The sequence below is a fragment of the Myotis lucifugus genome, unplaced genomic scaffold (genome assembly GCF_000147115.1).
Source record: "Myotis lucifugus unplaced genomic scaffold, Myoluc2.0 scaffold_9, whole genome shotgun sequence".
Lineage (NCBI taxonomy): Eukaryota > Metazoa > Chordata > Mammalia > Chiroptera > Vespertilionidae > Myotis > Myotis lucifugus.
In genome coordinates, this window is record NW_005871057.1 from 12042509 (window position 1) to 12065590 (window position 23082).

The 23082-nt window shown below is 38.5% G+C and overlaps 1 protein-coding gene across 4 annotated transcripts in view; it reads right to left on the minus strand.

The window, feature by feature from the left end:
* Positions 1-2169: 2169 nt before the first annotated feature.
* Positions 2170-23082, minus strand: part of POC1B (POC1 centriolar protein B) — a 95134-nt gene continuing 74221 nt past the window's right edge. For 3 of the 4 annotated variants that reach the window (XM_023749787.1, XM_014451482.2, XM_023749790.1), the window contains 2 exons: positions 7849-8067; positions 2170-3680 (listed from right to left, as the gene is read on the minus strand). In XM_023749787.1, coding sequence (XP_023605555.1) covers positions 3576-3680; positions 7849-8067 — 324 coding nt within the window. In that variant the 3' untranslated portion in view covers positions 2170-3575. The remainder of the gene's footprint in view (positions 3681-7848; positions 8068-23082) is intronic. The other variant, XM_023749789.1, reaches the window with a different exon arrangement.

Sequence of the window (23082 nt, forward strand, 5' to 3'; positions counted from 1 at the left end):
ACAGGGCTTGCTTAAGGCAAAGACAAGGTGTTTTCTTTTTTTAAAAATAAGGTTAAAAGAAAGTGCACTTTAATATATTTTTTATTGATTTTTAGAGAGAGAGGAAGGGAGACGGAGAGAGCAATGATGAGAGAGAATCATTGATTGGCTGCCTCCTGCATGCCCTCTTACTGGGGATTGAGGCCACAACCTGGGCATGTGACCTGACCAGGAATCGAACCGGTGACCACTTTGGTTCCTGGGTTGACGCTCAACCACTGAGCAACACTGGCTGGGCAAAGACAAGCTTTTTAATAAAGAAGTTATATGCCTATGACTATCCACCAAAACCTGTGCAGTTAGTAATTTATCAACAGATCATTCTATGAGGTCACTTTGCACAGAGTCCCCCCGTTTTTTGTCCACACCATTTAATATTAGTCTTTGTACCTTTTCCATAGTTATAGTTGAAATCATATTATTTAGAAATGCAGTCCAGTAAAACAAAAATGATTAATAGTAATAACAGCTACATTTATTGAGTACTTAACTCTTACTGAACTTGTGCTAATCATTTCACAAACACAATTCACATTATTGTTTTCACCTAATTTCTGCTTTGTATCTTTCCTGAAAATCACACTACCACAGAAAAGCAAAGCTGGAATTTGCACTCAAGATCTATAAAACAAATAGCAGGCCAGAACAATGCCCATTCAGCCCCCAACACCAAGCATCTAAAATTTACATCTAAATTTAGATCTAAAGCACCTAACGTAGACATGTCACTTCCTCTAGTTCACTCAGTCTAATTTTTACTACTTTTGGCTCTAAGTGAAGTGGAGAGCAATGTTTTAAAGCCCCTTGAATAAATGAAAATCCTCACTTAAGCAACAATTTGTTTAGCTTTTCCTATGGGTGATGCAAGGTGTGAGGTGGGGAATCTAACGATGACATTAGGTGACAGCTGTTTGAGAAGGTCACATCGCAGTGGGAGAGGCAGAACTGTGTTCTATGTGCATCTGTTGTACCCGATCCGCAGGGAGTGGACGGAGGGTTATTGTTTCACACAGGGCCATTGGGAGAGCCTGCTGGAAAGGCAGTCTGTGAGCGGCCGCGGTGAGCAGGCTGGAGTGTTGTGAGGGATACCGGAGAACAGAGCGTTCGGGAAGAGGAAATGGCAAGCACAAATGCCCTCAGGTGGGAGCTTACTTGCTTCTTCAAATGGAAGAGGCCACTATGGCCAGAGGTCAGTGAGGGAGTGAGGGTGACTCAAGGGGGAGGGGTGCAGGCCCAAGAGGAGCTGGAAAGGGAGCACATCACGTACGACGTCCTGGGCTATTATGATGGGAAGACCTGAAGGATTTGGGGGCAAAGAGCCACGATTTTAACTCGGGTTTTCAAGAACCACTCTGGCCAGCTGTACAAGGTGACAGGAGGGAGACCAGCTGGAAGGGAACTGCAGTCATCCAGGTAAGAGGTGATGGTGGGTGATGTAGGTGGTGAGATGTGGTCGGGTTTTCATCTGTTCTGACAAGATGGGCTGAAGGAGTGGAACGTGGGGTGTGAGAGAAGAGTCGAGGATGACTCACTTCCAGGTCTTCAGCCTGAGCACCGGGAAGGGGGGTTGCCACTTACTGAGATGGGACGACTAGAGAGGAACTGGCTGGTGGGGGAGGCGGGACTGTGGGCAGCAGAGTTTAGTTTTGGACATATTTAGAGATGCCTACTAATCTTCTAAGTGGAGATGTTCATCAGGCAGCTGAATATACAAGTCAGAAAAGATGAGAGGCTGGAATCCGGTAAACACCAAGGAGAATCTGCAAAAGCTTAAAAAATGGGGTGGGGGGGGCAATTAAATGACTCTCTTGAAAAAGTTTCAAGGCATTTTACTCATAAAGGCCTGTGATGACTGTGAAATGTGTGGCAGCATCATGCTGTAAGCAGTGGCTATAGCTAGATCAGTGGTTTCTAAAGTGTGGGCTTCAGGCCAACAAACATCTGCCTCACCCGTGAGCTTCTTAGAGATGCACGTTATTGGCCCCAGCGACCTACTGAATCATCAAGTCTGGGGATGCGGCCCAGGAAACCATTTTGACAGGTTTTCCATTAAAATGGAATCAGCCAGATAATAACAAGTTTAATATTTCCAGGTTTCAATCATTAAAAAAAAAAAAGAAAGGAACAACATTTTTTATGGGTAAAATGTCTTTATTGTTTGAAGCATAAAAAAGAGTGAACAAAGCCAGTATGACATTTCATTTCTTAGTCTTCTCAATGAGTTTATAAAAATACTTGCCACTTAGTCTATAGACTCTTGAAAATGTCTAGAAGTTTATATATGATATAAAAAGGCACTTAAAACATGAGATAATAAAAAACCACCTCACTGATACAACTGAAGTTGCTTTGAGAAAAATTTCTACATATAGACAGACTCCTACATAAATAGGACTTCACTTTTTCTTGTTTTCCAACACATACAGAGCATTTTCCCCATGTTGCCTACAGACCATCTTCTCACACCTTCTTTGTCCTTGATATAGGTTAACAGAAAAGCAAGCTAAAATTCATGTTGCTTTTTTTCCAATTTAATCTCTTATTTTGCTTAAGCTAAAACAAAATTCTTAACTTGTAACCAAGATCTTTTAGCACACCTGGCTCATTTTCATTTAGTTTCAAATCACAATTCATTTAACTGTGATGATGTGAATGTATTTTTTAAAGTACCTATTATTCAGCTGCCAAAATCATACTAAGCAACATTTCTGAAGCATGTGAACATACATGGTGTATATCTGTAAGTATTGCTGCTGCATCATTCTGGCTTTTGAGCTGAATGAAATCACAGTAACATAATCTTTGTAAACTGGGATTACAAGTTAAAATACAATTCAAATCATTCACTGCATTCAGCTATGAAAGAAAGATGTGTGCTTCACCACATATTTTTAACTTCATTTTCTTTCAGGTTGGTCAAAGACAAACAATATAAAACATACATTAAATGAAAGCCCACTGACCTATGTCATACATGTACTGTTGCTAATTAAAATAAGTGTACTCTTGCTGTGGAAATTCTGTATTTTGGAAATATTTATACGGTCATCTTTTCAAGGTATTGGTAAGAAAGGATAAATGTTTTCTTTGAATATATAGGATGCTATTTTAGAGGTGAGTTATTTCACCCTAAAAGTGCTCACTAAAAAAATACATTAATTGCTTTAAGGAATTGCATGAACATGGTTAATCTGAAATGATTTAACAATGCAACCCAAAGATTTGGTTACTTTTCTGGTGGGGTTTAGACTACAAATGAAAACTGACATTTAGAATAATATGGGGAAAATACAGAGCCACTTGAACGAATATCGCTTTATTACTGCAATCATAAACGGTAATGATTTGAAACAGTCCTTGACATTGATTTGTGAATTTAAGTTCATCACTTATTATGCCTTTTCTTCTGTTGCTCACTCTTGTAAGAAATGCCATGATGATTAGCGCATGGTTGTGTCCCATGGAGACTCCTGTACTGCCTTCCTGTGTATGTACACATGTGCTCATTCAACGTGCCTCTGCTCACACTTTTCTATTTACATTTTTTGTTGCATGGCGTTGCAAAGCCTTTGCTGATTTTCAAGGCAGTCTTTCAGTTTATCCTCTGTCAAAGTCAATCGCTGCTCCAAGATTGAAACAGTCTGCAAAAAGGACAAAATAATCAATGATGATGAGGACAATGATGATAATCTCTGCAGAGGAGATTCTTTTAGAACTAGAATGCCTACCCTTTCGCCAGGAAGTTGGCTCAAAAATGGGCCCCAGAACTTGCTCTGCCTCTGGCTCTACTCCAGGGCAAAGCACTGTCAAGCAGTTTGAAGAAAAAAACAAAAACTGATGCATATGAGGAAAAACAGAAAAGATCTTCCAAAGCATCGATGCCAGGAAAGAGGCCACATGTGGAGATCTAAGTGGTATAGGGAGTGGGGTGGGGGTACAATGTCACATGCCTAGCCCAGGTGCTACTTTTAATGCCATCATTGGTCATTCTATCACAGTCAATGATAGATCGTATCTATACCACCTTAGACAGCTGGCTACCTAGTTTACTTTGAAAAAACCATAATGATTGCCTCTAGTTCTCATGCCCCAAAGATGATAATAGCACTTCAAAGGGTTGTTAGGAAGACTGAATGAAATGATGCATCAAAAATGCCTCAGCTAGTGCCTGGCATACAGGAAATGATGAATCTTAGCTAGTCTAACCCCTTCAGCTAATAAATAAGTATATGACTACACACACACACACACACACAATGACTACTCTTAAATTTGGGAAATCTAATTTTTTGTGATATTGACTTCATCTTCAGTCTTTTACATCTTTTAAAACAACTTTTATTATAAAACTAGAGGCCCAGTGCACGAAATTTGTGCACTTGGGGGTGGGGGTGGGGTCCCTCAGCCCAGCCTGTGCACTCTCGCAGTCTGGGAGCCCTTGGGGGATGTCTGACTGACGGCTTAGGCCCGCTCCCCATGGGGATTGGGGAGTAGGCCTAAGCCATCAGTTCGACATCCTTAGTGCTGCTGCGGAGGATGGAGAGGCTCCTGCCACCACTGCTGCGCCAGCCGTGAGCCCGGCTCAGGGCTTCTGGCTGAGCGGCGCTCCCCCGTGGGAGCGCACTGACCACCAGGGGGCAGCTCCTGCATTGAGCATCTGCCCCCTGGTGGTCAGTGCACCTCATAGCGACCAGTCCTTCGGCCGTTTGGTCAATTTGCATATTGGCCTTTTATTATACAGGATAAAACAGATTCAGAAAGCCGCATAAAGCACGTGTTACAATGAATTCTCATGAGAAAAACACTCTTCTAACCAGCACCCAGGTCCAGCACTAGAACTCTGCCAGCCACCCAGGTGCCTTTCCAGGTGTCTGTCAGAATCACCACTCCTGCCTACCCTCTTAACAGTTACTATCCTGACCATTACAGTATTACTTTCTCTTATTTCTTTATCATTTTATCTTTTGGGTGTATATCCCTAGACACTTTAATTTTGTCCTACCCATTTTCAAGAGTTGATATGCATTTCATCTTTTATTAATCAACTAGAGGCCTGGTGTATGAATTCGTGCACAGGTGGGGTCCGGCCAGCCCACCCCGATCGGGGTGGAGGGACCGATCGGGGGCCCTGCCCTTGACCTCAGGAGGGGGGGTTGGGGGCGGGGCTGGCTGGGGGGAGGGACCGAGGGTGGTTGGCCAGCTGGCCCCACCCCCTGGTTGAACTGGTCTAACTCCTGGTCGAGGGGACAATTTGCATATTAGCCTTTTATTATATAGAATAGGCTGCTATCCCTTCCCCTCCTTTTCTTTACAAGTTGTTTTCTGTCAGGCTCAGGCCATGTGAAGGCAGAGTTCCCACCAGTCTGGACTTTAGGAATGGAACACCCAGGTCCAGCACAGTCTGCTCTTCTACCCTCCTTATCTTCAGTCATTTGGCAGTTGGACTCAAAGGCTGATAAGACTTAGGCTAGATCCTTTGGTAAGACTATAAGTGGTGGTCTGTTCTTTCATTAGAAGGCACATTACTAAGGTTTGGTTGTTTCTCTTTTCATAATGTTAGTAACTACTCAATGCTGAGAGCTCTTTAATTCTTGGGAGTTGTAAATGATGATATTCTAATTCCATCTTTAAAAATATATTAGTTGCTGTAACCGGTTTGGCTCAGTGGATAGAGCATCAGCCTGCAGACTGAAAGGTCCCAGGTTCGATTCTGGTCAAGGGCATGTACCTTGGTTGCGGGGACATCCCCAGTAGGAGGTGTGCAGGAGGCAGCTGATCGATGTTTCTCTTTCATCGATGTTTCTAACTCTCTATCTCTCTCCCTTCCTCTCTGTAAAATCAATAAAATATATTTTAAAAAAAGAGAAAAATATATTAGTTAGGATAATTTATAAATAAGAGGCATTTCCCTCATCTACTATTTGGTTATGCAGTGGTAGAGTTCATAGGGGAAAGGCTGGGGAAATGCTTGGTTATTTCAGCAGCAAGTTTCAAGATAATGAATTAGTGCCCTATTATCCTTTGAAGGTAACCAATTCTTAAAACTGTCATTATTTATAGCTTTTGCTTTCATATTTGATACTACAGATCATGACAAGTTAAAAATAACAGTGATGCTGGTAATATATTCTGCTATTTCTTGAATGCCTACTATGAGTCAAGCATTTTACCAGATACTTTACATACATTTTCACATTTCCACATGCTAAAGCTGTTAAAAATATTATCAACACCTTTAACAATAGACTCCATTTATCTACCATCTAAACATAATTTCATTTTAATTTATTTCTAATTATAGTTCAGTAAAGATAGTTAGTAACACTGCAGCTGAGTTAGAAGTCCAGTCATCTGTAAATAAAGTGAATCAGAACATGTTTGTGTTACTTGGTACTGGCCCACAGATTCACTGTTCGTGTTTTGCAAGTGTGCTGTGCCTGCTTTTAACCACTTTCATACGTAAAAGCCAGCCAGCTCTTCAAAACTGAAGATAAAAAAATCATACAGACATTCAATAAAGCTGAAAGTGAATCATTTATCTGTGAATCAGGCCAAAGGAAGTAGAAATGGATTGTGAAGCTGAAGAGTGGAGAATGAAAAGATTCACGTGGGAGAGATGCATAAGGACTCAACCCTGCATGCAAGAGTGCAGCTGAGGCAGTCGTGGCAGTGTGGGAACAAGCGCCAGCCAGGACGGAATCTGCATGGAGCTGAATGTTTTTACTCTGTAGTTAGTGGCTCTAAACCCTGGCTATCATACAAAATCATATGGGGTGATTGAAAGACCTTATCCTAGACCAATGTAAATGAATTCTCTGGAGATGAGAATAGGACATCTGAATGCTTATGAACTACCCAGGTGATTATAATGTACAGACAGGGCTGAGAACAGAATTAGATTATTTCTATGTAAGACCTATTACAACTTAAAATATTTATTCTGGAAAAGTAATTGACATCTCTAGATCACATTAAAGCCCCCTTTCTTATAACTGTGACAAATACTCTGACGAATACTGGTATTCTTAGTCTATGTATCAAAGAAGAACTACAGAAAACTTCTTCAAAGGAAACACTGAATCAGCAAAGCTGGAAGAGAAACCTTTGGTGGTTTCCACACAACACTCCCCTTAAATGACATCTATATCTCCTGACCAAGAGTTGGAAGACCTTTGGTATATTAACATCCATGGTGTTTCTTCTTCGCAAAGGTAAACTGGTAAGATTCTAAAATGGGAATGCAAACCCCATCACCTGCAGAAGAACTCAGCATCAATGCAAGCAGCTCTGGAAATAGGGGATAGCAAGAATATCCTCAGAGTGAAGAACTGTAAACACTGCCAATAGTTCTTTCTAACCAGAAATAATTAATCCCAATACATTTGTCTTATGGCCCTAAATATGCCACTGAAAATGTCCTAATCTGAATATATCAAAACTTCTACTGCCCAGATCAAAATGCTGCCACCTCTATTCTTCATAGTCTCTACTGCTCCCTTCTGGCCCCTGGATGCAAGATACAGAAGAGAGAGAGGAGAGGGAGAGGAGAGAGAGAGAGAGAAAGAGAGAGAGAGAGAGAGAGAGAGAGAGAGAGAGAGAGAGAGAGAGAGAGAGAGAGAGAGAGGCTCTGACTTTATCTCCATAAGATCTTGCTAGAGCAAGCAGAGCATTCCTTGCTATACTGACTGCCACCTTGAGCTTGCCTTTCTAAGAAAAAAGAATTTTCCCCTACTCTGCTAATTCTACAGCTTGCTGTAACCAGGATTGTTCCTTATATCTTGCCCTCCAGTACAAAGCATAGCAATTCACCTGTGTCAAAACATTGAGCTGTTCCATAATATGCTCTAAAGCTTCAGTCACAGCGAGTGGTATGCTTCTTTGACTCTCAGAAGGGAGGTCGCTCATGTCTTCTGATTTCTTTTTCAAGGTTGTTCGTGGATATTCTGATGACATTAAAGAAGGATTCAAGAAATACTTGCACAGCTCTTCATCCTTGTCTGGTAGAGTTCTAACAACAGTGTCCGTTGTCTTTGACATCATAGAAAGAAGAGAAACTGTTACATTGCCCAAACTTTAAAATGATATATACGTAAAAGTTTTCAATATTCTCCTAAAAGCCCAGCTTTCCTTTCATTGTTTATCTTCAACTATGACAAAGTATGGAAATTACAATTATAACAAGGAAATAAAGCTAAAAATAAACACAGAAAATTTACAATTTTCCTTGATTTTTTTTCAATGGACTGCATTTTGCATGTATTTGTCTGAGGGATTAGCTATTCCATCATTCAAAGACTGTTAGATGCACTCTAATTCTTAATCAAATATCACATTCATTAAGGTGATTATTATTTTTAAAAAGTGGAAAATAACAAGTATTGGTGAGGATGCAGAGAAACTGGAACCCTTGTGTATTGCTGGTGTGAATATAAAATACTGCAGTTCCTGTAAAAACAGTTTCATTGTTCCTCGCAAAGTTAAGCATAGAATTACCATATGATCAATTCCACTCCTAGGTTTATATCTAAAATAATTGAAAGCAGGAACTTGAACAGATATTTGTACACCAATCTGAATAGTATCATTATTCAAAATAGCCAAAGATGGAGACAACCCAATATCCATCATCAGATAAATGTATAAACAATAGACTACTACTTAGCCATAAACATAAATGGAATTCTGATATATGCTACAACATGGATGAACCTTAAGAACATTATTCTAAGTGAAATAAGCCAGAACAAAAGAAAATACTGTATAATTCTACATACATGTGGTACCTAGAATAAGCAAATTGAGAGACAGAAAGTAGAGTAGAGGTTACTATGAGCTGGGAGGAGGGAAATGTGGAGTTATGTACCTATTGTTTAATGGGTACAGAGTTTCTGTTTGGAATGATGAAAACGTTCTTAAAATAGATACTGGGAATGGTTACATAGCATTGTGAATACTTAATGCCAGTGAATTACACTTAGAAATGGTTAAAATGGTAAGTTTTATGTTATGTATATTTTACCACAAAAAAATAAAGACGCAGAAAAAACCCCTCAAAATATGTCAGTGAGCAATCTGCAAATACAATTAAGAAAACAATTCCACTTACAATAGCATAAAAAAGTACTTAGAAATAAATTTAATAAAAGAAGTACAAGACTTGTACACTGAAAACTATAAACCATCATTGAAAGAAATTGAAGATCTAAAGAAATGGAAAGACATCCCATATCCCATGTTCATAGACCACAAGACTTAGTATTGTTAAAATGGCAATACTCCCCAAATTAATATATACAGATTCAATCCAATCCTTATCAGAATCCCAGCTGCCTTTCTAAAAGAAATTGGCAAACTGATCTTAAAATTCATATGGCAATGCAAGGTTCCCAGAATAGCCACCATAAAACCAAATAACAAAGTTAGAGAACTCATACTTCCTAATTTCAAAACTTACTACAAAACTACAGTACTCAAGACAGTGTGGCACTGGCATAAAAATAGACATACAGATCAATGGATTCAGAGTCTAAAAATAAAACCTTCCATTTATGGTCATTTGATTTTTGACAAAGGTGCCAGACAATTTAATGGGACAAACGTTGTCTTTTTAACAAATGGTGCTGGGAAAAGAATGGATTTGGGCCCTTACCTCACATCATATACAAAGTTAACTCATTCACAAAATTAACTCATTTATCCATATAACACAATGGATCATAGACTTATATATAAGGAAAAAACTATAAAAGTATTAAAAGAAAACACAGAAGTAAAATTTTCTAACCTTAGAGTACATACAGCAGCGGTTCTCAACCTGTGGGTCGCGACCGCTTTGGGGGTTGAACGACCCTTTCATAGGGGTCGCCTAAGACCATCGGAAAACACATATATAATTACATATTATTTTTGTGAGTAATCACTATGCTTTAATTATGTTCAACTTGTAACAATGAAAATACATCCTGCATATCAGATATTTACATTATGATTCATAACAGTAGCAAAATTACAGTTATGAAGTAGCAACGAAAATAATTTTATGGTTGGGGGTCACCACAACATGAGGAACTATATTAAAGGGTCGCGGCATTAGGAAGGTTGAGAACCACTGCTATAGAGCTTACCATATATGCATGTGAACTATTTCAATTGCTTTACACATCTTAACTGGTTTAATCCTCATAATAATCCTATCAGGAAGGTTCTACTATTATTCCCACTTCATAAATGAGAAAATAGAGATACAGATTAAATCACTTATTCAAGGGCACACAGGCAGGGAAGGCATAGGAAACAACTAATTTAAGAGATGCTAGGACTCCGGGTACTGTAACTTTGGGATCACACCACTGTTCCCCATGATCCTTCTAATCATTTTTTAAGAAAGTAAAAACTTTCAAGTTTCTCTCTCTCATAATCTTATTAATTCACCATTTGTTGACAACAATAAAAACAAAGTCAAAATCCACATTCAGAATGCAAGCTGATTTTTAAAATGTGTATAAAATGCATTTTAGTACGTCTACTTAGCCATGTGCATCTACTCAGGGTCTTCTAGTCTGTTCACTCAATGGACATTTCTGGAGCCGGCTCCGTGCCAGGCACTGTTTTGAGTGGCGAGGACCTAACAGTGGGCAGCACAACCCTAGACCCTGCTCCCCCGAAGTTTAGCTTCTGGTGCCTCCAGTCTTTTGATATCTTTTCTTCCTCAGAGATTTATTAACTTATATTTTTGTTTTATTGTCTAGCAGGCTATATTTACCTCTAAAATTCATCCTGGTCTCTTAGAAGTTATGCTTTGTACTCCCAAATTTTCCACATCTGTGATATGCCTGAAATGTTAGAGGGTGAACCTAAAATATCTGTGAGAGAATGCCTTTTTAGGGGATGAAGCACTCATTAAAACCCACACCCCAAAACAATACCATTACTATCACTTGCAATTACTCAGCTCCACATGAGAAAGAAAAGCTAACAATGTCCTTAAAATGTCCAGAAGCAGAATCTCATCAAGCACAGATCATGAAAACACAAGTTACCCTAAAGGATTTTAGATGCTTCTCATCAGACATACCCAGAAGCACCCATGACCTCTACCTATTCATTCTCTGAGCTAAAGGAACCAGGAAATAACATACAGCACCTACTTACCTGCCCAGCTACTGGCTGTGGCAAAGACGGAAACAGCAGCAGGTTTAATAGAGCGCAGAATATACAAAGGATTCGCCAAGAAGCCCTGCCTCACTATCACTGTCTGCATTCTTTTTTTTTTTTTTTTTGATTTTTTTTACAGAGAGGAAGGGAGAGGGATAGAGAGCCGGAAACATCAATGAGAGAGAAACATCAATCAGCTGCCTCCTGCACACCCCCCACTGGGGATGTGCCCGCAACCAAGGCACATGCCCTTGACCGGAACCGAACCTGGGACCCCTCAGTCCGCAGGCCGACGCTCTATCCACTGAGCCAAACCGGTTAGGGCACTGTCTGCATTCTTGATCCCAGCAGCCACTTCACTGCTTGTGAACAATGCCGGGATGGCCGTGCACAACCATCCCCCAAAACAAACAATTCTTCTCTGCCTGCACTGGCCTTCTCTGCCTTCCTAGCACGATGGCATCTTTTTGTTCTCTCCATTTCAGCATGATTGTCACAACTCCAGAACAGCAGTCCCTGACCCCCTCCTGAAGCCGTTCCCTTCTCTACCACGGCATCCTGATACTTCTGCCAGAACTGATCAGAGTTTGTGTTTATATATTTGTTCCTTGTCTTACTGCCTCCTTCACTAGACTGAGCTACACCTACTCTTCTCACCACTGCATCCTCTGGACTTAGCAGGAACTTGAATATTTTTTAATATGTTAGCCACTAAGATGCAGATTTTACTACCACTCTCACATACGAAAACCCAACTATAACCAAGACAGTCTTTCTTTACACAATCACAACATACCTAAGTATGTGCACACATGGCTGCAAATATAGTCATGTTGTAGTAGCAGCTGCAGCTGTTCCTGGGAAAACCCTAAATCTATTAACAATCAGCTATTAAACTCTGTGGTTTGCAGTCAGGGCAGTTAGTGAAGGAAGGGCAAAAAGAAGATTTAAGGTCACAGTCTAAACTTCAATATACCTTAATAGTGGTTTTCTTGCTGTGACCAACAACAAATACATTAATATCTTATGACATATGGAGTTGAAAAAAGGGGAGAGAGTATAGGCAGAGAGGAGAAAAGGGGCTAGATCTCCACCCCACATTAGCCAATTGACATCTGTCTTTCTGTCTCTCAAAGGTTTTGGAATCTAGATATTAGGAGATTCTTTCTCACCAACCAACCCAGCCTTTACATCCTGTCTATACAGGGAAGGAGTGAGATGTAGAACCTTGGGAAGTTTCAATGCACTCATTCATAAAAAACAACAACACAAAACAACTGAGGAAGGAAAAAATATGTTTAAGATTTTGGGCTATTATTAGGGATCCGGCAAATGAGGCTTCAGTACCTGCTGCCTCCAATTTCAAAGTTGCTAATACTCATTGTTTGGGTGAATGCTTACTGAGTATGCCATCATATGAAGCATTTGCCAGGGTTAGATTGAATAGGATGTGAAGCCTGCACTGGAGCGTTCTCCGCTGTGGTGAGAGAAGGAAGACAGAGCAAGGCTGAGATCCCCGGCAGTGCCTGGCACACCGAATGAACTGCTGCATGAACAAGAAACACAAGCAGCCAAATCACACTGTGTTCCTTCATCTCTTACTTTTACTGTTGACACTTGAAGTACAGTGGAGTACCAAGAATTCATTAATTTATGCAACAAAGGCCTCTGATGGCAGGTGTTCAACTTACAGTGGAGAACAAGTCAGCTCTTCTTGCGTAAGCCATGGCTGCCACCTCAAAGTTGGGAAACGCACCCTCACCAAATGCAGGAATGAGTCTAAGTGGCCGAGAAATCCTTATCTCTGCAGGCTAAAAAGCTTCCCTTTCCATCTGAACATACGAAATAGTGTAAAAAATACAGAGCTGACTGATGCAAACAGCTCCGATAATCCTGAGAGCTACATATAAAACCTGTGATCTTCTGTGGACAAATGACTCTCAACAGGTTGTTTAAATGCCATGGTTAATTTTAATGAATAATTTTTCATATGTCACTTATAATAGAGAATGAATTCTTTTAATGCATCAGTAGAAAGTGAAAATTGTGGCATTTGAAAGCAAATTCTTATTAGGAAATTAACCATTCAACACTGTAATCAGGGTCTCCACATGTAAACTATTAGTATTTATATTATTAACAATGGTCCATTCAAGATACGGTGGGGCTCAATTACATGCGCACTCACATGTTATATTTATGTCCTTTCTTCTTCTCTTCTCTGCTTCTTCTTCTACCTCCCACTGTCAGGGCTGGCATGGCAGAACTAATCACTGTTGCCCTTGACTCCCAGAAGTCTTTGTTCATGCCATTAGAAGAGCATTTATAACTCCTTGTTATATTTGTGTCTACATGTCTATATTCCCTACTAAACTATAGTACTAAGGCATACTCTCTTATCTTACAGGGCATGAGCCAAACGTTTATCATCTTTTTTCCTCATAACATAGTGCATGAGACACAGACAGGGCTCAACATTTATTGAACTATTCAATGGACGTCCTACATCAGCTGAGCCATTCACAAAATAGAAATAACTGACAGTATTTGGAGAGAAGTATAAACCCAAGGTGAAATCAATATCATTCTCTACTAAAAATTACTGTCTTAATTGCCTCCACAGAGGCACAAAGGGGGAGCAATGCAGGCGGTTATCACTCAACTACAAATCAGTTCTTAGTTTTTATCCCCTAAAATCATATTTGATGATTTCTGATCGAAAAGCATCAGGATTTTCTGACAAATGTGAAGGCAAAGTAGGCATTTCACATGTAAAGATAATCAGTGACTTAAATCTCAGATATATCTTTAATAAATGGGTTTAAATAAGTCAGTGTTGGCTAAAACCTAACATTTCTATTCTTGGTTTAATTCTTTAAGTAGGGAACAAAACAGACAAAAGTCAGAAAAGTCTATCCAGAGTGGTCTTGACCCTTCCAGCTAAAGTGAGTTTCCCAGCATTGAAGGTTCTAAAATAGACTTGGGATGGTCACTTGTCAGGGATATTGTGAGAAATACACAAACATTAGATCAGGAAATTCAACTGAATGCCCTTTAAAGTCCTTTCCATTCCTGACATTCTGAGATTTCTAAGTCACTACACACAGAGAGACTTATAAAATGCCTGCCTGAAATAGACTAGGATAACAAAAAATATCTTTTGCCTAGAAAAAATAAAAGCAAATATTATTTTTCAAAGAAAGAATGGATCATTTATTTTTAAAAATAACATTTAAAATAGGGATTAGAAACTTCAATAATCTCTATACTAAAATAACGAAGATTTACCACTCATTCAAACAGAATCATTGTAGTTAAGTGATAACCACTTGCATTGCTCCCCCATTGTGCCTCTGCGGAGGCATTTAAGACAGAATCATCACCTACATGCCAGGAAAATTCTAGGTGCCAGAGATACAGAAGTGTATTAATTTCTTACCACTGCTATAACAAGTTACAAGTCTACTGGCTTCAAACAACACAAATTTACTATCTTCAAGTTCTGAAGGTCAGAGGTCCAAAGCAGGTTTTATGGGGCTAAAATGAAGGTGCTGGCAGAGCTGTGTTCCTTCTAGAGCAGTGGTTCTCAACCTTCCTAATGCTGCCACCCTTTAATACAGTTCCTCATGTTGTGGTGACCCCCAACCATAAAATTATTTTCGTTGCTACTTCATAACTGTAATTTTGCTACTGTTATGAATCATAATGTAAATATCTGATATGCAGGATGTATTTTCATTGTTACAAGTTGAACATAATTAAAGCATAGTGATTAATCACAAAAACAATATGTAATTATATATGTATTTTCCAATGGTCTTAGGCGACCCCTGTGAAAGGGTCGTTCAACCCCCAAAGGGGTCGCGACCCACAAGTTGAGAACCACTGTTCTAGAGGCTCTAGGAGGAAATGTGTTCCTTGCCTTTTCCACATTCCTCGGCTCATGGACGTATTCCAATCCCTACTTCCATTGTCATATCTCCTCTAATTCCCAAGCCTCCATATTTCCCTTATAAGGACCCTTGGGTCCACCTGGGTAATCCAGATTGTCTCCCCAGCTCAAGATCCTTAACTTTATCACATTTGCAAAGTCTCCTTCACCATAAAAGGAAACATATTTCGAGATTCTGGGGGAATGGGGACATGGCCATCTTTACTGCCTACTATAAGGAATGAATAAACAAAAGAGATCCTGTTGACATAAGGTTACATTCCAGTGGATGAAGTAGAAAAATAAATATGTAAATATGTGATGCAATATCAGGTAGTGACAAAGGTTATAAAGAAAAATAAAGCTGGGTAAGTTGTTATATTAAGATGTAGCTCCATTGATGATGCATTTTTTAATGGGAAGATGGAGAATAAGTTTTGGGCATTTTAAATTTGAAATGTCTATTCAACTTCCAAGGGACAAAGTCATGAATGCATTTGGAAATATAGGATTCTAGATTTCTGTGGTGAGGTTGTGGAGAGTTATTAGGATATATACACTAGTTTATATAAAAGATACAAATGACTAGCCAGATGAAGAAGTACACAGGACAAGGTATGGAAAGATTCCAAGTACAGGAGTTTTTGTCTGTTGGAGTTGGGGTGCTCGGCATATAAACATTTACAGCCATGGGTCTATGGTCAACCATGGAGGAGGAAAACAGAGAAGAGTTGCAAGGACTTTAGAAACAGGGAGAGAAGGAGCAGGAATAGTGACTAGTGGTGTGTGAGATAGGAGGGGTAGCGGCCCAAAAGCCAAATGAGAAAAGAGTTACAAGGAGAAGGGAGTAATCACCAGGACCACGAAGTAGAGAGAGGCTGATTCAGATGAGTCACTGGGACCTTGACATGAGTAGGTTGGTGGGGACAAAAGCTTAATTCAAGTTAATTCAGAAAAGTGGAAACTGAAGAAATGAAGACTGAATATCGGCAACTCTTTGGGGGAATCGATATATAAAAGGCTAATATGCTAAGTGTCCCTCTGACCAGTTGTTATGATGCACACTGACCACCAGGGGGCAGACGCTCAATGCAGGAGCTGCCGTGACGCACACTGGCCATTTATAAAGAAACGGCACCATGGACCTGGCACCGACAAAGCAACACTCGGCTTCCCCCAAGTGGGATACAGGCCCCGCCACCACCCCGGAGCGACACCCCACCAAATCGCAGCCAACGCTGCCGAGACCCCATGGCACAAAATGCAGCCCAGCCTAGCCGGGAAATGGTCGCTGTGAGTGCTGGGTAATGACACCACATAGCAACGCCCGGCTTCCTCTCCCTAGCGACTAGCCTCCTTGCAGTTTCTTCAGCCTAGGAACACGACTTGCTTTATAGCCAGGTACAAACATTTTACACTTTAACCAAATGTCTGTGAAGCGTTTTCCCGTGCCTCATCTCAATTGATCCTCACAGAACTTCTGGAGTAGGTAGATAGGAGACTCGGTGGAATTCTATTTTCTTTTCATTAGCTGGAAAATGGAGATTTAGAAAGTTTAGAAACTTGACCCGAATGAAAAGAAATAAGACATGATGGACCTTGAAAATGACTTCAGGTTTTCTCACGGCGCAGAATATAGTCAAACACTGCTGCAGCTATATATTTTACTCTTTGTTCTCCCTGCGTGATCTACAATAATAATCTGCTTCGTGTTGATATTTACTGCTGTGTTGCTGACAATTCCCAGAAAGAGAAGTTGGGGTGCTTCACTGGGCTGGAAAAAGTTTAGCTAAATCAGAAAGCAGATCTAATTAAGCAAGATTAACTATATATATAAAGCCCTCGCTGGCACCAATCACACGCGTGTGTTTCCATCTGTCATTGTTGATCGTGAATTTGGTTGACACTTCTATTATAGAGAAAGGGTGAATAGCGGTATTAAAATATTTCTTCCAATTAATTTGCTTTCAATGTGCACAAATTCATGCACCAGGCCTCTAGGTTGGCTATAAAAGGGAGCAGCAGAGCAACAGAAGAGCTAGAAAGGGAAGAGGGATCAAATGTCATTTTCCTTTTTAATGATGGGAAATACATTACAAATGTGTACTGATGGGAAGACTATAGAGAGCCTTGATGTCACAAGATAGTGAGGCAAAAACTGCTAGGTAAACGGGTTGGGTAGGCTTTGTGTAAATAAATTTAAGGTGAGATTTGTGTAAATAAATTTAAGGTGAGATCAGTCAGTATGACTGCCTAGTCAAAATCAGTTGTTTAGGTGTAGGCATAGATGAGGCAGAGACACAGATTTAACCAGGTTAAAGTTTTTTTTTGGTGAGTACAATAACGGAAGAAAGAGGCAAGAGCATGGCTGTACTGATGAAATATAGAATGTAAGCCACATAAAGGAGATACACAGACAGGTGGTGGGCAGTAAAAAGGCAGGAAACTCAATGAATTAGAAGCCTTTCAGGAATTATCAAAATTGGAGAACTAGAGGAAGTGGTGGCCAAAGAGTGGGAGGCTTTACACCGAGTTTACCATTAGCACAAAGGACTCAGACAGTCACTGAGTTCATCTGAGAATCCTGACAGCAAGAGGATGTCTGTCTTTCAGAAGTGACTCAGAGTGTTGCTCTGTCTTTGGTTCCTTCCTTGAGATCAAAAGCCAGTGCTAACCAAGAAGTGGATAGACAGATCGGGGAAATAGAAACAAGAGCTAGAGTCATCTGTACGGGGTTATCACAGGCCCACCACACAGAATTCATTTTCTATTTCTAAAATTTTTAGGAACAAAAGGCTGCTGATCCTGAAGGAGAGAATCCCCTCTCTCCCATTTTGTATATTGCCACAGTGCATGGTGTATCCTTCTAAGGACATATCCACCTGATCAAGTCTGATTGATTCAAAAGTTTTCTAGGATAAAATGAGAGAATGTCATGTGAAATCTGTGTCTCCCAAACTAAATTTGCAGAACTAAGAAAGCCTCTGTTTGTCCCTGGGAGAAAGAAAGAATCTTTTTCTCAAAGAGAAAACCTTCAGGCTTTGGGGATAAGGTTTTACATAGAGCTTTGATTTTTCTTCTTCAAACAACATTAGAAATTTCATTTTTGTCAGGACTTGATAAACACATCCCTATGCAGCTATCAACTGGAATATCTGAATGATTAATTCACTCCCCTTGGAAAAGACAGCTGAGGTCACAAATCTGTCTGTCTTTGTCTTTAATCTTTATTCTTATCTCTACAGAAGCTTAATAATTTTGAAGCCACGAGTGGGTAGGACACGACAAGGACAAATAAGATCTGTACAAAAATGGCTTTCTATGTTTCACTTCTGATATAATTAGGCAAACATAAACAATAAATTCCTTAAAAGAAGCTCTGTCTCCTAATGCCCCATGCTAATCTAGAATAGTGTACTCCATCAGACAAGTCTTGATTAATGATAAAGTTCTGACCAGAATTGTTGGGGGATGAGTGGTAGAGTAGGTAATCAGTGAAATAAAATTAGTGCTTTCTCTTTTGCATTGGTACTAAACTAAAAATGCTACAAGTATGTATTATTGCCGATAGTTTAGAACAGGGGTGGGAAATGTCTGGCCCACGGGCCATATAAGGCCCACAAAATCATTTGGTTTGGCCATGCCAAGACATTAGGGGTGAGTTTATTAAATGTTTGACCAAATATAGCAGGCTAATTTTTAAGTTGATAATTTTGTATGGCCTGCAAATGATGTTATAAATATCCAATGGCTCTTGGCAGAAAAAAGGTTCCCCACCTCTGGTCTAGTCAAATATAATAATAACAAAACTTTCTGTAAATTAAAAAAGGAAAACAAGTAGCTATTAATTGTTGTGTGAATCCTACTGTTACACCTCAAAGGGGTACAGACTAAGGGATTCATTCTTATGATCTCTTTCTTTTTTTTAAAATATATTTTATTGATTTTATACAGAGAGGAAGGGAGAGGGATAGAGAGTCAGAAACATCGATGAGAGAGAAACATCTACCAGCTGCCTCCTGCACACCCCCCACTGGGGATGTGCCTGCAACCAAGGTACATGCCCTTGACCGGAATCGAACCTGGGACCTTTCAGTCCACAGGCCGACGCTCTATCCACTGAGCCAAACCGGTTACGGCATGATCTCTTTCTTATAGAATTCAACAAGAATAATTTATGCAGCATGCTGACATGACTAGGATGGAAACAAACAGTTATACTTCACTCTTTTCCAAAAAAGGTGTATGTGTGTGAGAATCTAAATTCTGAGGCAGTTAATAGCTGATATCACATAATGATGTATTTTAAAATAATATTTTATATTCAAGTAAGTACTACCTCATGAAAAAAATGGAAGTTAGACTTTGAAAGCCATATTTGGTTTAGTTTCACCCACGTTAAATCTCGAAAAAGCCATCTGTGCACCTCTCAGAAAGCTGCCCCTTCTTTGCATGTACAAGAGCAATCAAGTGAAATTTATGAGTGAATATGAAAAGCAACCTCACTGCAACACTAACAATTTTGAATGAATCAACAATACTTTAAAAAAATCTAATAACAACTGATTTTTAAAGTTTCAATTATACTTATACACTGAAAAAAATCAATGAAAAGGTATAAAGAATAATAAAGCAATCTTCTCCCCATCCTAAGTTATAAAGTGTACCATTTTCTGATTGATCTCCTATTCTTTCCCTCATAAAGCATAACACATCTCGAATACGGTATCTATCATTACAATCTATGTCCCTTTACTTTTATCACACATGTAGACACCCCTACACAGTAGTATTGCTTTTACATGTTTAAGAACATGTAATTAGTATTATATTAGGTCCCTTTGGTATTTTCTGTTAATTAACATTTTTAGACTTGTCCATGGTGATGCAGGTAAGTCTAGTTCATTTACTTTCACTGCCAGATAGTATTCCATTGACTATTCCACAATTTGTGTGTCCCTTCTACTGTTAACTAGTATTGAATGTTACAGTAAGCATTCTCATAAATGTCTCCTGCATACAGGTATGAGTTTCCCTAGCATGGAATAGTTAAGTCATAGTTTTACCAGATATTGTCCAAAATGGTAGAATCAACTTGTTCTATGAGCAGGAAAATCTCCCCTTTTCTACAAAGTCAACAATATTCAATTGTTAGACATTTCAAATTTTAACAAAATTATGGACAGAAAATATAACACCATCACACTTAGTGTTTAACGAATCCACAACCTTCAAATTTCTTAAAAATTGTCCTGGCTATTTTTGGCCCTCTGTCCTTCATATAAGCTTTAAAATGAACTCTTTAGGTGTGATTAGAATTCTTACTGGGAAGTTATTGGAATTGCATTGGGTTTGCTGATTTATTTGAGGAGAACTATCATCTTGATGACATTGAGCTTCCTTATCTACAAATATGAAATTCCAAAAAATAAATGTGAACTATTTTATAAATTTCATGTTTTCCTCACATTGAGGCCCCTCTAGTATCTTCTGCATCATTTCAATTTTAATATATGTGCTTCCAAAGCAAACACACTACCACTATTTTAGTATCATAACAATGTATATATACAGAAAGCCAACCAAATCGAGTCAAATTATATCCTCAAACAATGATCCTTGTTATTTTTATGAAACATAAAATTATCACAGAATCAGAAGCATGATATTTAACATTTCTGAAAAATTATTTCCTGGTCTTGCTTATTCTCTGAGATAAATAATGCCTTTCTTTAGCCTTCCTAATAGACTCTATTTTCTGTTGCTTGAAACTTCAAATTCCAAGTTCAAATGAAATAAGCTGTGTATTAAAAGTCATGAGATAATTATTTTAAATTATACACACAAAGTAAATCATGGTTTCCTCATTTGAATACGACTTTAGCATCCTTATTGTATTTGTTTTAATGCTATGAAGAAGCAATTTTAAGGCAAAGATTCAACCAGTCATTTAACAAAGCTACATTCAGAAAACTGGCATGCTTTATGAAACATCTTTTAGAGGGCAAATATTATATTCATTGTTTTAGTCACCATCTAGAATAATATGAATATTCTAGTCTGATTAATGACAACTGTGGTTAAAACAGTAATGCATATTCATAGCTGGGTGCTGAGAACCACCCTTCTGTCTATTTATGATTCATTAAACCATTCATGAAACAGAGAGTGAAAGCTTTCTATGTGAATGCAGTATACAGTGTACATTATATTAGTTGACTTTAATTTGCATTTGCAAAATAATGAAGTCTTTTCTTCCCTAAGTAGATGCAATTTACCACTCATTTAAATCTCTATAAAAATTCAATTTTGCTTCTTAAGGCAATTATCAATTTTTTGTTGCATTTCTGCTATTTGTGATGTCATACATTTATGTTATCATATAATATGGTGGCTATATGAATGGCACATCAAGTCACAATGACTTGGGTTTAATCCTGTCTTTTCCTGTGTTAACTATGTGACCTTGGACAAATTACTTGACCTCTAAGTTGAATTTCCTCACCTATAAAATGGAGAAGATAATTCTGATCTACATTATGAGGTTGTTCTGAGAATATAAGAGTTTAATCTGCAGTTTATATTCAATTACCTATCATCATCATATTGTGTCCTACGTCCATGCCACTGAAATCTAAATTGCATCTTTCTAGAAGGCAGAAGCCAACGCTTACCTTCTTTCAGAGAGTTGACAACATGCTGACAACATGCCTATGTGTAAGGCATTCAAAGTAATTAATACATTTTTTTGCATTAAAAATATTTCTCTATCCTTTATATTCTAAGTTTTTAAAAACTCTCCCCATTCTGTATCTGATTTCTCACATTAATAAGCTATTTAATGGTAGGTGGCAGTTCAATGAGTAAATGAATCAGCTGTACTAAATGTTAACTAATAAATGAATACATATATACACACTATACATTTAAAATGAAAATTGCTGTTGAACCAATCCAAAACAAAATGTTAAAAGACATTTTCAGATGTAGTTTTTAAAAGGAAAACAAGTTTCTGTTTTCAGGCAACTACCTGAAAAATATATGTAATACTTTTTAAAAGTACTTAGTAGACAAAGACCCAACATCTATTTAAAAATTCTGGTCTTAGTTTAATGGATGAAAAATAATTTTCTAATAATCATACAGGAGGCCAATCTAACATCAAGCATTTAAACCTATGAATCTCACCTAAAATACTTAACCCCTTGATAAAGATTATGTAACTGGACATAGTTAGAAAATTATGGCATAAATTCTCCAGGAAGAATAGCTTATGAGTAGAAAATCAGTAACAGATAATTACAAATAATTGAAAATAAGATGCTATGATAACAGTATACTATTTGATAGTGATACTAGGTTTTTCTTTCTTACATTTTTGTGTGCAGAAAAGTGTAGGGTTTTTTCCCCTCTTCATTTTGCTGGTGAAAGAAACTCAGAAACCAAAGATAACAAAAACAATCAGTGTGTTTATAAATATTGTTTTTTTAAAAACCAATTACCATGGGGAATAATGGTCCAGGAGAAATAACATTTAAATACTACCATAAAATTAAAAAAATATTTATCACAGATGCCATGAGTCAAAGAGAATGAGAACTAGATTCACAGCTTTGTAAAAAGAGTGGTTAAGAATCATGATAATTTATCTACACACACACACACACACACACACACACACACACTCCTTATTTAACTATTTCACTGATGTACCCCCATAGTTACTTACACATATATCACTATTACAGGGCTTATTCTTTCATCTGTACATTTTCATTGCTTGGCATATAAAGATACTCAGCAAATGTACTGAATAAAAGGAAGAATTTTAGCTGTCTCTTTTGCTCACCTCTCCCCTTCATCCTACTACATACTGGCTTGCACCTGTATTACTAACCAAAAAAGCTCTTCAGCAATTAACTACAAATCTGCTAAATTCACTAACCATTTTTCGACAT